Source organism: Notolepis coatsorum (assembly GCF_963971535.1).
Source record: "Notolepis coatsorum genome assembly, chromosome: 15".
In the NCBI taxonomy this organism is placed as follows: Eukaryota; Metazoa; Chordata; class Actinopteri; order Aulopiformes; family Paralepididae; genus Notolepis; species Notolepis coatsorum.
Genome location: NC_140179.1, coordinates 68,156,751 through 68,175,528, shown reverse-complemented (window position 1 = coordinate 68,175,528; position 18,778 = coordinate 68,156,751). Strand labels below are relative to the sequence as shown.

Below are 18,778 nucleotides of genomic sequence, written 5' to 3'. Positions count from 1 at the left end.
TACATTTTGCACAATCCTAATGAATGAATAATAGAACTAGCAAACCCACACTGAGCATTGAACCAACCTACGGGAGGCTGCAATTCGAAACTGGCCCCTGTAAATGTCCATAATTACCTTTGTCAGCATGTATAGTGCTCCTCTGGTGCCATCTGCAGCATACTGTGGGGAATTACATACTTTGTACGCCCAGCCCCTCAGACATTACAGTACAGGCAGTGTTGAAAAGTAACTAATAATTTGCACTCAAGTGCTGTACAATTTAGAGGCATTTAAATTGTATTTGCACTTTTTACTCCACTACATTTATCTGAACTCATAATTTACTAGTTACTTTGAAGAAAAAGATTTAGCATATGAAATGCATTATGAATTGATACAGATATTTATTTTATTTTATTTGAAGTCTGCCAACTTCAAGAGGATGTTGTCGAGAGCAGTTGGAACGAGATACAAAATACTTTGAAGATGAACAAATTGATCCCTCTCACTCTATCACAGAGTTGTTTACACACCTGCAACTGTCACCCAGCCTTTTACATACTTTGTCATTTTATTTGGTTGTTTGTTTCATGTGTTAATTATTTCCCTTACCTCTGTGATGTATGTATCGTCTGTCTCTTTTCAATTTTATTTCATAAAAATGTGTGTCCCCCTTTCACTGTTACCCTTCGAGAGGCCCCTTTGTCCTCTTGCCAGGCCATAATTGTAAATAAGAATGTGTTCTAAATTGACCTGCCTGGTTAAATAAAGGTTAAATAATGTTATGCAGACGACACTCAGCTCTACCTCTCCACCAAGACTATCACTCCAGCCACTCTCTCCACCCTCACCACCTGCCTCACAGACATCAAAACATGGATGCAAAATAACTTTCTCAAATTAAACTGCAATAAATCAAAAATCATCATTATCGGTCCAAAATCCCTCACCAGCCACACCCAGGATTTCACCCTAAATATTGATGGTTCCATTGTCACCCCCTCCACTCACGTCCGTAACCTTGGCATCATCCTGGACTCCACCCTTTCTTTCCTCCCCCATGTGAACCACATAACCAAATCGGCCTTCTATCACCTCCGGAACATTGCTCGTCTCTGCCCCTCCCTATCACTCTCCGCTGCTGAAACACTGGTTCATGCATTCATATCATCAAGACTAGATTACTGCAACAGCATCCTCTACGGCTCACCAAACACTATCCTCAATAAACTCCAATATGTCCAAAACTCTGCTGCCCGCATGCTCACCTCCACCCGTCGCTCTGATCACATCACCCCTGTCCTCCACAGTCCACTGGCTTCCAATCAAATACAGGATACATTTAAAAAATTTCAAATCCTCCACCGTCACACGCCTTAGGTCTGCAGATGCCAACCTCCTAACACCTCCCACGACCAAGCTCCGGATCTGGGGCGACAGGGCCTTTGCTGCTGCTGCCCCCTCCCTCTGGAATGCCCTCCCCAGCCATGTCCGTGATGCAAACACCCTGACATCTTTTAAATCAGCCCTCAAAACTCACCTTTTCAATCTTGCTTTTGACCTCTAATTCTGTCAGTTTTATTTTATTTTGTCATGTATTATTTTTGTTCTGTTTTTAGTTTTGCCATAGTTTGTCTCTCCTAACCTGTATTGTCGCAGTGAAAGGGTTAACCCTTTGGTAGTGAAAGGGTTAAAGGAATGTCCTCCCAGCAGAATGCCAGCAGGAGCTGCAGCCTCAGTAAGAGACACGGGGACTGTTCTGCAGAGCTGAGTGATGTTTATGGTGGACATTTAGAATTGAATATTCTTTCCTTCAGAAATTGCTGTACAAGTAGAGGTTGAGTACATTATTATCTAAAGATGGTGAGTTAGAGTGTTGTGTTCATTCACTGCGACAATACAGGTTAACCCTTTCACTACCAAGTGGTTAACCCTTTCACTGTGACAATCCAGGTTAACCCTTTCACTGCCACACAACAACGGTGTTAACCCTTTCATAACCACTAGACGGTTAACCCTTTGCTTTCACTAAACCGTCTGTAGTGTGGTAGTGAAAGGTTAACCTTCTGTAGTGTGGTAGTGAAAAACTAAGATAAGATATTCCTTTATTGTTCATAGTTAAAGACAGTAGAGGTTGAGTACTTTATTATCTAAAGATGGTAAGTTAGAGTGTTGTGTTTGTTCATAGTTAAAGACAGTAGAGGTTGAGTACTTTATTATCTAAAGATGGTGAGTTAGAGTGTTGTGTTCATTCATAGTTTTATTTTTTTTGATCCACTTTTTCTCCCATTTTCTATATTTTCTCCCATCCCAATTTCGTATCATCCAATTCAACCCTCCCCTGTCACGGACGCTGTTTCTTGCCTCCCACAAGCCGGCTGCAATGTGGACTAAGTCCCCTCCGGTACTTGAGGTAACAGCAGTCGCATCTTTTCACCTGCGCAGCTCGATCTCTCAGTGGCGAGGAGTAACGCGTGGGAGGCTCACGCTGCCCCCGACACTTCCTGATTCTACTGCGCAGGCGCACCAACCGACCTGTAGGAGTCGCTGTCCACAACGCCCGATCCCCACCCATCAGTTTCCCACCCCCTAATACGGCCAATGTGTATTAGTACGGACGACCAGCTAAACTGAAAGCAAATGTGGAGCGCTGGGCTCGAACTGACGAGCCCAGCGTCTCCAGCATTTTGTGGCGAGCGCCTTGCCCACTACGCCACGTAGCCGCCCTGTGTTCATTCATAGTTAAAGACAGTAGAGGTTGAGTACTTTATTAGCTAAAGATGTTAAGTTAGAGTGTTGTGTTCATTCATAGTTAGACATTAGAGGTTGAGTAAATATCTAAAGATAAGTTAGATGTCAATGTTTTGGTTTGATTGTTTGTACTAGTAACGTTAATGCTAGTAGAATAGACACAACGTGAGGTAATCACCATCCATTTTAAACCGGTTATTACCTAATGCTAACGTTAGCAGATAGACGCGAGAACGTTAGCAGATAGACACGAGAGGTAACGTTAAAGCTTGTAGAATAGACACAATGAGAGGTAACGTTAGCGTTAACGTTAGCGTTAGCAGAATAGACACGAGTCTCGTTAATGTTGTTATCACAGCGCTCGTTAATGTTGTTATCACAGCGCGCCGTTTCCAATATTATAAATACGGAAGCAGCTGTTCTGCGAGGAAGTTACGGAGAGCTGTAGAGCGTCATATAAGGGGGGCGTAATAGCGTAGGGCAGGGGTCGGCAATTAGGTCTGGCCGCGGGCCAAATTTTCCCCAAGCCATTGAATGGCGGGCCAGGACCAAAAACAATGGCTAATTTAATATAATGATAGTGAAAAATGCAGCACTGCGGCGAGTGCATACACATGATGCACTCGCAAATGGGGGACCCTGATGTAAACAAGACAAACGTCTTTCTCTGGTCTGCATCCCCTTAGCAATTGTGTGTATTGAGCCGTACTGTATTGTACCCATTCTGCAATCTGTTAAATAAAGTTTTCATTCATTCATGAACAGCAGATCAGTAGGATGGGCATTTGATGTTCATACAGCACCGCGGCGAGTGCATATACACATGAACAGCAGATCAGAATGCATGAAAAGTAAACACGACTCAAATATCCACTCACCGCCCTCCAATTCCAGATTGGCGTTGAATGCAGCTACTTTATCTGCCAACTTGAACACAGTTGTCATCATTGCCTCGTTTGCTATCTTGTCGCCACATATTATGCAGAGAGGACCTCGGCACGCAAGAGTCACCGACCTGTTGTGTCTTGGAGGTCGTAGGCTCCTCTTCTGGCTCCTCAGTTGGTATTTCCCCGTTGCAAAGAAGCTATCCAAAGACGTTTGTTTTGTTTTTTTAACACATTTTTGCTAACGTTAGTCGCTCTCATCCCGAATGCGGAAGTGAAAGTGTGTTAGGGAAAATATACACGCGGCCCGGTGGGACGTGTCTATACTTTCCGTAGCCGCATTTCTGGCGAACGCTCTCTGATTGGCCACTGACTGACGCTCTTTGATTGGCCACTGACATGTTTGCCCAATCGCGTGACGAACTGTGTCTTTGCCCATTTCCGCGTCGAACAGCCTGCAAACTACCTGGCGTTCTATCGCCATGCTCTAAGACAAACTCTAACCTTAACCAACTTCGAAGAGTGCCTAAGCCTAACCAGTGTAGAAACTGGCATCGGCCAATCAGAGAGCGTCTGCCAGAAATGCGGCTACGGAAAGTATAGACGCCGGTGGGACTATTCCATTGGTTCTCCCAGTCCACGTGACCATTTCTAGCATTTAAATTGGCTATAGTGACATAGATATGATGAATAGATAGATACAGCTTCACAAAGACACTCTGGCGTCACGAGTGAATATTTCCCGTGCATAAAATAAATATCATATTCTCAAAATAAACTGACGGGCCAGAAATTATTGCTGGCGGGCCAATGTCGGCCCGCGGGCCGCCTATTGCCGACCCCTGGCGTAGGGTCACGTGGGGTCAGCGGCCAATCGGAGCAACCCGGAAACGCAACTGCGTTGTAGAAAGCATACACACGTCCTGGCCTGCTTCTAAGTTCAGTAGCCTGACTGCAAACACTTTTTTTTTTTCCCTTTTTAATCTGGCGACTGTGTGGCTGCTCTAACCTGTTAACATGGTCACTGTGTGGCTGCTTTAACCTGTTAACATGGTCACTGTGTAGCTGCTTTAACCTGTTAACATGGTCACTGTGTAGCTGCTTTAACCTGTTAACATGGTCACTGTGTAGCTGTGCTGACCTGTTAACATGGTCACTGTGTAGCTGCTCTAACCTGTTAACATGGTCACTGTGTGGCTGCTTTAACCTGTTAACATGGTCACTGTGTAGCTGCTTTAACCTGTTAACATGGTCACTGTGTGGCTGCTTTAACCTGTTAACATGGTCACTGTGTGGCTGCTTTAACCTGTTAACATGGTCACTGTGTAGCTGCTTTAACCTGTTAACATGGTCACTGTGTGGCTGCTCTAACCTGTTAACATGGTCACTGTGTAGCTGCTCTAACCTGTTAACATGGTCACTGTGTGGCTGCTCTCTCTAACCTGTTAACATGGTCACTGTGTAGCTGCTTTAACCTGTTAACATGGTCACTGTGTGGCTGCTTTAACCTGTTAACATGGTCACTGTGTGGCTGCTTTAACCTGTTAACATGGTCACTGTGTAGCTGCTTTAACCTGTTAACATGGTCACTGTGTAGCTGCTCTAACCTGTTAACATGGTCACTGTGTAGCTGCTCTAACCTGTTAACATGGTCACTGTGTAGCTGCTTTAACCTGTTAACATGGTCACTGTGTAGCTGCTTTAACCTGTTAACATGGTCACTGTGTGGCTGCTTTAACCTGTTAACATGGTCACTGTGTGGCTGCTTTAACCTGTTAACATGGTCACTGTGTAGCTGCTTTAACCTGTTAACATGGTCACTGTGTGGCTGCTCTAACCTGTTAACATGGTCACTGTGTAGCTGCTCTAACCTGTTAACATGGTCACTGTGTGGCTGCTCTCTCTAACCTGTTAACATGGTCACTGTGTAGCTGCTTTAACCTGTTAACATGGTCACTGTGTGGCTGCTTTAACCTGTTAACATGGTCACTGTGTGGCTGCTTTAACCTGTTAACATGGTCACTGTGTAGCTGCTTTAACCTGTTAACATGGTCACTGTGTAGCTGCTCTAACCTGTTAACATGGTCACTGTGTAGCTGCTCTAACCTGTTAACATGGTCACTGTGTAGCTGCTTTAACCTGTTAACATGGTCACTGTGTAGCTGCTCTAACCTGTTAACATGGTCACTGTGTAGCTGCTTTAACCTGTTAACATGGTCACTGTGTGGCTGCTTTAACCTGTTAACATGGTCACTGTGTAGCTGCTCTAACCTGTTAACATGGTCACTGTGTGGCTCTAACCTGTTAACATGGTCACTGTGTAGCTGCTCTAACCTGTTATCATGGTCACTGTGTGGCTGCTCTAACCTGTTAACATGGTCACTGTGTAGCTGCTCTAACCTGTTAACATGGTCACTGTGTAGCTGATCTAACCTGTTAACATGGTCACTGTGTGGCTGCTCTCTCTAACCTGTTAACATGGTCACTGTGTAGCTGCTCTAACCTGTTAACATGGTCACTGTGTGGCTGCTCTAACCTGTTAACATGGTCACTGTGTAGCTGCTCTAACCTGTTAACATGGTCACTGTGTAGCTGCTCTAACCTGTTAACATGGTCACTGTGTAGCTGCTCTAACCTGTTAACATGGTCACTGTGTAGCTGATCTAACCTGTTAACATGGTCACTGTGTGGCTGCTCTCTCTAACCTGTTAACATGGTCACTGTGTAGCTGCTCTAACCTGTTAACATGGTCACTGTGTGGCTGCTCTAACCTGTTAACATGGTCACTGTGTAGCTGCTCTAACCTGTTAACATGGTCACTGTGTAGCTGCTCTAACCTGTTAACATGGTCACTGTGTGGCTCTAACCTGTTAACATGGTCACTGTGTGGCTGCTCTAACCTGTTAACATGGTCACTGTGTAGCTGCTCTAACCTGTTAACATGGTCACTGTGTGGCTGCTCTAACCTGTTAACATGGTCACTGTGTAGTTGCTCTAACCTGTTAACATGGTCACTGTGTAGCTGTGCTGACCTGTTGAACCTCCAAGAGAGGTCTTCGGAGATGTGGACTCCCAGAAATTTGAAGCTGGAGACACGCTCAACCTCCGTCCCATTGATATGGATGACATATGCCATTTACATTTAGTCATTTAGCTGACGCTTTTATCCAAAGCGACTTACAAGTTCTGTACAACTCTTTCAGCTGAGTAACAATGTTCATCAAACAGTGCTGAAACTTGGGTGCTGCAGTATTGAGTGCATAGACATAAGACATATTAGTATAGTAGGAGGAGTGCATGGTAGTATAGGACACCATACTTGTCTTCTTCATTTCAGATATTGATTGAAGAAGTGTGTTTTTAGTCGACGGCAAAAGATTGGTCGGGATTTGGCTGTCCTAACTGTGGTGGGAAGTTCGTTACACGATTGTGGAGCAAGGACAGAGAATAGGCGACTTCTCTTTGATGACCCTCCCGGAGCTCAGATAGGAGTGGGTCTGAGGCGGCCAGAAGATGCAGAGCGTAGGAGTCTTGAGGGTGTGTAGTTCGAGACCATTGACCGGAGTTAGGCGGGAGCCGTTCCCTTCGCTGAGCGATATGCCAGGTCGAGGACCTTGAAGCGGATTTGTGCGGCGATGGGGAGCCAGTGCAGGTCCCTGAGAAGAGGGGTAACATGGGTTGACATCGGTAGGTTGGAGATCATACGGGCGGCTGCATTCTGGATGAGTTGAAGAGGCTTGGTGGCGGTGGTCGGTAGACCAGCAAGCAGTGCATTGCAGTAATCGAGTTGAGACATGATTGATTGGACGAGGAGTTGGGTGGCTTCTTTTGTCAGGAAGGGGCAAATCCTTCTGACATTGCTCAGGAGGAATCTGCAGGTCCTGGTCGTTGCGGAGATGTGAGCAGAGAAGTTCAGCCGATCATCAAGGACTACACCAAGGTTCTTGGCGGTCGGGGACAATGCCAAGCATACATTTTCCACTGTGATGGAAAGGTCGGTCAGCGGGGAGGATTTGGCCGGCAGGTGAAGCAATTCTGTTTTGCTTAGGTTCAGTTTTAGGTGGTTGGTCGTCATCCAGGCACAGATGTTGGACAGACAGGCCGAGATTCGCTCAGAGACATGGATATCTGAGGAAGGAAAGGAGAGGAAGAGTTGGGTATCATCGGCATAGCAATGACACGAGAAGGCATGAGACGTGATAATGTTACTCAGAGATTTGTTGTAGAGGGAGAAGAGGAGGGTCCAAAGACCGAGCCCTGGGGGACACCCGACCGAAGGGGGTGGGGGGCAGACAGAGTTCCTCTCCATGATACTTGGTAGGAGTGGTCGCCGAGGTAGGATGTCAGCCATGCCATTGCAGAGCCAGTCACTCCCATTTCTAAAGGGATGCAATGAGGATCTGATGGTTGACTGTGTCGAGAGGCCCTTTGCTTTTGCTAAGTGGAGAAGCTCTGTGACAGCTATGAGGGCCGTCTCTGTGGAGTGACCAGTCCTGAAGCCTGACTGATTAGGGTCTAGGAGTTCATTCTGTAAGTTGGTTGGATACAGCACGTTCAAGTGATTTAGAAAGGAAGGAGAGAAAAGAGACAGGACGATAGTTGTCTATGACGGTGGGGTTCATGTTTTTTTTTTTTTATGAGCGGTGTGTCTGTGCCTTAGGGAAGTGGGAAGCACCCCCGAGTTGAGGGAGGAGTTGATGGTTGCCGTTAAGAATGGGAGGATGTCTGGTGCTATGGTCTGGAGGAGTGGGGAGGGTAGCGGGTCCAGCTGGCATGTAGTGGGACGGTTCGACGTTACCAGTGTCAAGGCCCCGGCGTCTGTAATGGGAGAGAAAAGGATGACAGAGTAAAGGATGAGGTTCTTGATTCAGCAGTTGGAACAGGCAGGGGTTATAATAATAATAATAATAATAATGCATTTTATTTAAAGGTGCCTTTCTGAGCACCCAAAGTCACAGTACAGGGTTAAAAACAAATACAATTACACACAGTAAAAACACAGTATTACAGAGTTACATAGGGGAGCAGTTATAATAAACTTAAAATGAAAGTGAATATGCCAGAATGAACAGATGTGTTTTGAGACGGGAAACAAAGGTGGGGAGGTTGTCTATTGCGCGGATGTCTTGTGGTAGGGAATTCCAGAGGCGGGGGGCACAGCGGGAGAAGGCTCTGGATCCCATGATAGTCAGACAGGAAGGGGGAGTGACAAGTTGGCAGGAAGAGGAGGATCTGAGTGACCGAGAGGGAGTGTAGGACTGGAGAAGTTCTGTGAGATAAGGAGGGGCTAGGTTATGGAGGGCCTTGAAAGTGAGTAGTAATACTTTGTAGTCAGTGCATGACTTAACAGGCAGCCAGTGAAGTTGGTGGAGAACAGGAGTGATGTGGTTGGTGGAGGGAGTTCTAGTGATAATGCGGGTGGCTGAGTTTTGGACCAGTTGGAGTTTATAGAGGTACTTGTGTGGGAGACCAATGAGGAGGGAGTTACAGTAATCCAGGCGGGATGTGACCAGGGCGTGAAGAAGAGTAGCGGTGCTGGTAGGTGTAAGTGAGGGGCGGAGACGATTGATGTGTACATGTCAAAATCCTTCCCAAAGATCAGTGAATACCACGACCACAACACCAGAGGGAGCTCCACAAATCATGTTAAACCCAGATTCGGCTCAAACAAGGGACTAAACACGTTTCGCAATTATGCCACATCAATGTGGAACACCCTACCCAAAGCTGTAAAGGAATGTGAATCACTACCCACTTTCAAAAACACTCTCAAAGAACACCTACGGGAGACTGCAATTCGAAACTGGCCCCCTCCAATGTACAGTGGATGCTCCTTGAGTGCATGCTTACCAACTGTTAGTCTGCAACACTACTATCACCGACATCTAAGAAGGGAGATCCCCCCTTGAATGGCCCTTCTAAGGTTTCTCTCCTCCACACTGCCTGTGGAGCATTTTTCCCTATTGTTAGGTTTTAGTGAGTTTTTCCTTACCTTCGCGTGGGGTATGTCTGGGAGTGCTTGCATTCTTTCATTTATTTGCATTTATTTTAAATTTGTTGGACCTTATGGTGTTCTTGTTCTGTTCTTGACTTATTGTTATGTTTTCTTCTTGACTTGTTTAAAGAAGACATGTACGGCCCATGGGGACATTAACGTGTGTTGTCGGGCCTTATAAATAAATTTGATTTACAGTAAATTACCAAGTATGGCTTTGTCAATATTCCAATGTACAGTGTCCCCCTACCCAACCTCCCCCCCCCCCCCCACCCACCCAACCACCTCCAATGTAAAGTTCCCACCCCCTCCCCCACCCACCCAACCCCACCTACCCAACCTCCTCCAATGTACAGTTTCTACGTCAAATGTATATACTCTCTTTTCTGGACTCTTTTTGTATCACAAACACTACTGTATTTGCAAATCTGGTATGTCATAAATGTATAGATGTAGCAGTACTGTCTATCTATGTGTGTCATATATGTTATGATGAATTGAAAATGGGGGAACCTGATGTAATCAAGACGAAAGTCTTTCTCTGGTCTGCATCCCCTTAACAATTGTATGTATTGAGCTGTACTGTACCCATTCTGCAATCTGTTAATAAAGTTTTCAATCAATCAATTCAATCAATCATGTTGCGTAGGTGGAAGTAAGCACACTGCAGCCACGGCCAGGGACAAAGACAGGCTGCAGCGTGTCATCCACTTTGCTGAGAAGGTAATCGGCTGCTATCTGCCATCTCTCCAGGACCTGTATGCCTCCAGAACTCTGAAGATTGTGGCCAACCCCTACCATCCCGGGCACAACCTGTTTGAGTCACTCCCCTCTGGCAGGAGGCTGTGGTCCATCAGGGCCAAAACCTCACGCCACAAGAACAGTTTTTTCCCCTCTGCAGTGAGCCTCATCAACAAGGCTCGGGACCCTCACTGACACCCCCCACTGTGTTACATTAACACACCCTCCTGGACTATATACTTGCCCACTGTATTGTTACTTCATTCTAATTAGTGTATATAATTGACCACATCTGCCCAGTTGTACAGCCCTGGCCTATTCTATTGTTACTTATAATTGTACTATATCTATTGTGCTATATTTAATTCAGTTTATATCCCATATAATTTTATTCAACCTCTTATATACAGTTGTACAGCCCTGGCCTATATTAGATTTTATAATTATATTATTCTATTGTGCTTAACTTAGCTCATATTTTATATTACTCCACCTTTTTATTGTATCATCTGTCTGATAATGTCTGTCCGCTAATGTCGCACCAATAACGACCAAAGCAAATTCCTTGTATGTGAAAAGTATACTTGGTAATAAAGACCTTTCTGATTCTGGTTGTGATATTGTGTTGACTATTGCCACTACTTGTGTGGACCAATTGTATTATATATTATTGCTGGGTGGTTCCCAGTGCCAACCCTTTGGCTTGTGAAAGACCTTTCTGATTCTGGTTGTGGAGCGATATTGTGTTGACTATTGCCTCTACTTGTGTGGACCAATTGTATTATATATTATTGCTGGGTGGTTCCCAGTGCCAACCCTTTGGCTTGTGAAAGACCTTTCTGATTCTGGTTGTGGAGCGATATTGTGTTGACTATTGCCTCTACTTGTGTGGACCAATTGTATTATATATTATTGCTGGGTGGTTCCCAGTGCCAACCCTTTGGCTTGTGTATGATGTGACACTTCTTTATACTTGTTTGTTTAGTGTCTTCCCCTTTGCTTAGTGTTTGTTTGTCTTATTGCATATCCCCGTTTGTTCTCCCCTACCGTTTCCCCGATTGTGTGTTTCATTCCCCTTTTATTTAATAAATACTATTTACTTTGGACAACGTATTGTTTATTCCTGCCGGGACCTGTGCTTAAAAGCACTCACTGGACGGGTTGGCTTCCCAACGGCCCGGTCCAGGTATTATTATTAGAACTTTGTACTGTATGTGACACATTTTTTAAGTAATCTTTAAAGTCTACTTATTAGTAGTACATCTCAATATACTTATATTGAGTAATGGAGAACATACTTTAAAAACAATCTACTTGTAATACTCTCTGGTATTAACATTTAATATACCTAAAATAAATACATTAAATTACAATTTAAGTTGCATTGGATATTAGTATACTTATTTATCATATATTATATTGTACCTTTCTATTAGAAGTTAAACAATTACTTTTTAATAAAAGTATATTTTAACTCTTTCAGTGCCACTCACGAGATTTCTCGTGTTTTTTTATAGGTGGTTGCTAGCCACTCACGAGATTTCTCGGATTTTTTTTATTTTTTTTTGCGATCTGAAAAATTATTGCATCACCCGAGCCTACCCGAGTATAGCCGAGGGGCGCCGACGATCACTGTGGAAAAAAGCGCCCCCTGTCGTCTCCCAGATGATATAAGTGATTTTGGAATGGACTCAATGAAAATGAATGGGGGAAAAAATCCGGTACTCCACATTTTCCAGTTCACTGATCCAGCCGGGGTTACTAGAGTTCATTCTGGAGCCTCAGATCCCCGCGGATCATGGAGTTCTACTGTATCGCGTTGGATCCATACACGTATCGATTTTTTCGAATGGTGATCAGGAATTGGAATATACCAGTTGGATACCATCTGATGTCAGGTAAGGACTCTATGTTATCAGTGGTAGGATAATCAGAGTAAGTTTGATGAAGTTATAAGCTGTTTTGTGAAATGTCTTCTTTCGGTTTCACTGTAAAAGTCCGAGAGGAAATCAACGAGGCGATTATCCGCGCGCGGCCGTAATGTGCGTGCGTGCACGTATAATATTGATCATCTAGCGTTTATTTGAAAACGATTCATAAAAAGGCCGACGAATATCAACGTTGTGGAATATTCCACTAAAAGACGATTTTCATAGAATGCTCCAGAATGAGCTGTTTTTTATATCAAAACGGGGGCTTTTCTAACTGCTCTGAAACGGCAACGACGCGATAAAAAAACAATCTGGCTTCACAGCACTGACTGGAAAATAGTCTTTGATAATGCGATGGGCAGATTAGACACATAGCCATAATTTAAAACATAGATTAGGCGATATTAACGTTAACATTGGCGCCGATGGTGGCATTCAAGCGGTAAAACGGAAAACCAGGCGTGGCATTGAAAGAGTTAAAGGTAATTCATAAAGTCTACTTATAAGTATATCTAAATTGATTAAAGGTTATAAAAGTCTACTTGAAATACACTTGTTGGTATTAATATTAAATATACTTACAATTAATACATGAATTAACAATAGTCTATACTTTGAAATAGCACATTGCATTAATATAAAAATGCACTTATGGCTATTTAAGTATACTTTAAGAAGAATATTAAATTATACTTATTTCAAAGACTGTAAAAAGGACTCCCAACATACTCAAAAGTGCACCCAAAACAAACTGCTTTGTTAGATGTACTAGAGTACACCTTAGAGATTTTCGTAGAGACTGAATATTGGCCCCATCACTTTATATTTATTTTATAGCAAACTCGTCTAAACTGCGGTATATCCAAAAAGGGGGGGGGGGGTGCAGACATTTCATCGGCAACTAGTGCATGTGTTCCCGTGTTGCTCATCTCGCATGCGTGTGTTAATCTGCATGACAAATAAAGACTTCTTGCCAGCATCATTGGTAAAGTAGGAAAAACAGCAGTCCAAAATTCTGAACTTACCTTTTAACTTATTCCAAATTAGACACTGAAATATGGTGATTGATGAACATTTATAATAATCTGAATCCAGACAGAAATAATTGGCATCCACATCACATTTTTATTTTTTACTAAGGCAAGGTGTGTTTACTCACTCTCCCAAATGTTCCATCTGAGACCACGTATTCCAGACAGATGTGGAAATGCTGCATCATTGTGTGATGGAAAAACTATCCAAAAATAAAGAGTAAATAAAAATGGTTACAAGATAAATTAAGGTCAATGAAGACACATCACAAGAACAAGTATTGTATTGTGTTTGTAGTATATCGACGTATATGCTAATAAATACCTTATATCGTATAAATGTACTCTTTAAATGTTGGGCTACTGCTCTCACAATTCATGATTCACAAGACATTCTACGATGTGTTAATAATACATAATAATTGGAACTGGAAAAAGTAATGGAGTGATTTTTATGCCATGTGTTGGCATAAAACATGCATTTATTCCATTGAAACTATGATAGTGTGTATAGTACAGTATGAAGTATTAGTAGTATACTGTATGATAGCATATTGATGCTAAACCAATTACCCAGAAGACATGATATTGACAAAACAGACAAAACATGTGCACATTATAGCACCTTCCCAGTGACCTCAGTGATCAGTATGGAATTTTCAAGACAAGCCTTTCAATAAATCATTGATTTAAAAAGGCAAAAATATACATTTGTGTAGGATTTGTGTAAATTGAGTATAAGGTTGGTATGTTCTAATTTCCCTGCTGCACATCTGAACCTCATTATGGATGGAATTGTCACTGTTGGTGGATACAAGCCAAGAAATGTGAATGTGGTAAAGGTTGATGGCGTGAGTCTTTAAAAATCCAGCATGTCCAAACAGATCATTATTATCTGATTTATGGGATTATTAAACAACCAAAAAAGAGAACACGTTCCATTTTTAGCATCTCTTGATTAATTAAATGATTGTCATTCCTCCTCACACTCCTGAATAAATAAATAAATAAATATGTATTTATAAATAAATAAATCATGCAGCCGTATGTACTATATAAAAATATCAAGCAAACAAAAACATGCAAAATTCATAATTGTTAGAAAATGCCATAAATCAAATGTCACCCAACTCTAAATTGCTGGAACATAAAGACATATTGCATCTATTAAGGTTGGGGTCAACACATTTGCAATTCAATAAATTAAGAATGTGGGATTTTACTGAAAATAAACATGGTTAAAAATTCTACAAATTCAGCCTACAGTACATTTAAATTAAATAAAACAAGAGATATGCCAAGTTATTAATTAAAATCCTTATATCCAATCCACGATGAAGATCCATGATTGATTGACCAATTCATTGTTTTTTTTTGCCCCAACCCTAGAATCCAGACACTATTCGGCGTCAACTTGGACTGTTAAGAACGGTGTATACTTTCTATCCTAGCGGCTATATTCTTGTATAATCCAAGACGCGGCAGAATCAACATATTTTGTCCACAGCGTACTGTAGGTCATAACCGGCTTGCTTCACAATTAAGAGCCATTTTGACTTCCAACTTTCAAAGCAGGTGCAAATCTAAAAAGATGATGCAGTGATATTCAAAAAGTAAAAAAAGAGAAAAGACAAACAACCTGTTGCATCCTCATACAGTTCAGAAGACTTGGTGCGGGACGGTTCACTCAGGCCTGTTGCGTCGCCTGAGGCCGGACACTTGATCTTCCAGAACATGTCGCTCCGCCCCAATATCCTCAACGTTCGTCTCGCAGGAGTCCTCAAGTGACGGCATCAGATCGCCGTCATCTACTTCCTCTTCCTCCAAATCCTCCTCCTCAACGCCCCCGTCTTCCTCCACCCCTGACTCTTCCCATATCCGTTCCTCCACCTCTTCTGCGTCCATCATCGTGTCCTCCTCGTTCAGTTCAAGGTTCTCGTTGTGCGCTCCGCCACGGCGCCCCCGTTCTTCGGCCCCCGGGGTCGAGTCCGCCGGTGTGTCGTCATCGTCGTCGCCGGCCGCCAGCGACTCGATGAGATCGTCCAGGTTGCGTTCGCAGGACGGTTCTTAAAAAGAGAGTAAAAGATGGAGCTGCTGGTTATAATCCCTTTCAGCACCCCGACGCCAATGTAATCACTTTCTGAAATATCACATATCACCCGCATGGGCCCCAATTGTAAATATGGACTAAAAAAGAGACAAAATCCCAACTCTATTCCCCAGTACACATCATAAACACAGTGATGGCTTGACACAAATACTAAAACACAATGATTATACTACAGTATGGCAGCACGTTTTCAGCTAATGGCACATAGCAAATGTGTTCTCATTGATTCCATTGACTAAATAAGGGGATGTTTTAGAAGAGTCCATTGGCGACTTCCGGTTTGACCGCGGAAGAACATGGCTGCCTAACTCGCGAGCTCACAAAATGATATAGCCCCGGAAAACATTTATTAACAGCACCAGGGTATATATTGAATAGGGATGAAAGAAGGGGCTATCACGAGACGTATGGCGAACACGATTACAACTGAAAAGGACGACGGAATGGCAGAGAATGACGACATAACGGGAGGAAAAGATGGCGACGATGACTGTGAACGAGAGGCCACGCTGTTGAACATATACAGGGAGCTCAAAGACTTCAGAAAGGACAATGAACGTCAATTTCGGGAAATAAAGAATGATATGAACAGAATGAACGACAGGCTCGGTGAAACGGAGGGGAGAATCGGAGAAAATGAAAATGTGCTTAATGCGGCGACGGTTTTAATCAAGAAACTGATACAGAGGCAGGCCGACATGGAGGCTAAACTGCTCGACCAAGAGGGCAGAACGAGGAGAGAGAACCTGCGGGTGTATGGTATCCCAGAGGAGAAAGAGGGAAAGGACATGCATGGATTTCTAGACGGCCTGTTTAAGGACGCACTCGGCCTGCCTCATGACATGGACCTTCGTATCGAACGAGCACACCGGGCATTGGCCCCAAGGCCTAACAACCCGCAGCTGAAACCACGGTCAATCGTGGTTAAGTTTGGGAGTTACAAAATGAAGGAAGAGATAATACGCCGAACGTGGCAGAAGAAAAACGTCTCATGTGACAACGAACGCTTCTATGTCGACCATGACTTCCCCACTGAAATACTGAAGAAGCGAGGAGAATATGCCGAGGCCAAGAGGATAATGAAGGAGAAGAATCTCAAGTTCCAGACACCGTATCCAGCGAAGATGAGGGTATTCTACGAGGATGGCACCCGCCTGTACCAGAGCGCAGCGGAGGCGACGGCGGATATGGCAAAACGTGGATTCAAGATCACCGTGGTGAACCCGACTACCGACCCGGATCGAGAGGAGATACTGCGGCTGTCTACCTGGCAGACAGTGGGAAGAAAACGGGGACCGGGGGACGACATGCAGGCGACGGGGACTGAAGGCCCCGCACAGCAGGGCAATGGACATCACGGATACCGGGAGAAACTACAGGGATTCAGACGGGGACAGTCGGAGGCGGACAATTAAGATAAAGTTCATGAAGCGCATGGATACAGATAAGTCACAGGGGCGTCGTCATAGAATAAATAATATCACAAAATGCCAATATGTATATGAAAGAAAGAAAGAAAAGTGATAAAAAAAAATATAAAAAAAAAAAAATATATATATATATATATATATATATATATATATATATATATGTAAAATGAGAATAGAGGGCAATGAATAGGAGAGTATGCTAAAAATGTGGGAGGGGAAATATCCCGGATGGATAAAGAAAAAGTATAATGAAATGAACCACAGTCCATTATGGCTATGTCATAGAAGTTACAATGTACCAATATATATATCTAAGAGGTATACAAATGTTAATTGTTGGAAGAGGGGGGGGGGAAAAACTTTACCGTTTTGACAAGTTCAGTTGAATTGATCGCACTGTATATAGATTACAGTGTGAGCCATACGTTACATCAGGGTATACAAAATAGTAGGGGCACAGTTTTGGGCAACCTGCCTTGTGCCATATGCACTCCTCTGTTAGTCGAGGGGGACCAAGGTGCACGGGTGAGTATCGATCTCACCCTCGGTACAATTGTTCTATCTGGGGTCCTATCGAATGTAGCTTTATATATATTTTATATGTTCTTTTTTATTTCATTGTGTACTATACTATTGTATATTATATCTTCACAGTCTCAGGTACTAGATATAGAAATGTGGGAGATTGCGCCCCAGACATAGAGGTACTACGTCCTGGATTGCACAGGGGAGACACATTACGAGGAATATGGGGCTGATTAAAATAGTATCGTGGAATATAGACGGATGTCATCATCCCATTAAGAGAAAAAAGATACTGACGTTCTTGAAACAAAAAAAGACGGATATTGCACTAATTCAGGAATCGCACCTGGATGAGGAGGAGTCGGCCAAGCTTAAGAGGGATTGGGTGGGACAAATATTCTATAGTACGTTCTCTTCTAGGAAGAGGGGGGTGGCAATATTGGTTAGAAAAAACATAGACGTAAAGGTGCACAATAGTTTCTCACATGATGAGGGAAGATGGGTTATACTGGATGCTGATTTAGAGGGACAGAGAACTACATTAGCTAATATATATGCGCCCAACGGGTCGTCCTCAGACTTTTTCCATGAAGTATGTGAGGTGATCAGGAAAATAGGGAATAGCAACGTAATCATAGGGGGGGGTTTCAACCTGGTTGGAAACACCTTAATGGACAAATCGTATCAACCCAGGACCGCTGACAACGCAGGGAGACTGGCGGTTGGTGTACTGATAGAGGAATTGGATCTAGTGGATATTTGGAGGGTTATGAACCCACAGGAAAGAGACTACAATTTTTACTCTCACCCGCATTCCTCATACTCTAGAATAGATTATTTCCTGATCTCTAGCGCACTGGTAGAACAAGTAGCAGATACTGGGATAGGGAACATTGTAATATCTGACCATGCTCCGGTTGATTTAGTGATCACATCCATGGAGGAAGGGCAACGATCTCGGAGATGGCGATTCAATAACCTGATGTTAAATGATGAAGGGTCGTGTGCATACAGTAGAACTATATTTAAGGAATTCTGGGAACTTAATGAAGGGTCAATAGATGATAGTGGCATAATGTGGGACACATGTAAAGCTTACATGAGAGGACGACTCATACAATACGGTGCAATACTAAAAAGGGCAGAGAAACAAAAAATGACAGCGTTAGATGGGGAAATTAAAATACTCTCGAAACAGCACAGTCAGAGACCAGACCCAGAAACGTGGAGAAACCTAAACAAATCCAAATACGAATTGAACAACATATATCAAAAGAAGGCTGAATATGCGTTATTTAGGACCAACCAAAGATATTATGAACAAGGGGAGAGAGCGGGTAAAATACTAGCGAATCGGGTTAAACAAATGCAAAATCAAAATATTATATCCTCAATTCG

At 43.3% G+C, this 18,778-nt stretch overlaps 1 protein-coding gene across 1 annotated transcript in view; it reads right to left on the bottom strand.

The window, feature by feature from the left end:
- Positions 1-13,397: 13,397 nt before the first annotated feature.
- LOC311241489 (uncharacterized protein) overlaps positions 13,398-18,778 on the bottom strand; it is a 31,236-nt gene continuing 25,855 nt past the window's right edge. Inside the window, exon 6 of the mRNA XM_084330331.1 lies at positions 13,398-15,381. Coding sequence (XP_084186457.1) covers positions 14,999-15,381 — 383 coding nt within the window. The 3' untranslated portion in view covers positions 13,398-14,998. The remainder of the gene's footprint in view (positions 15,382-18,778) is intronic.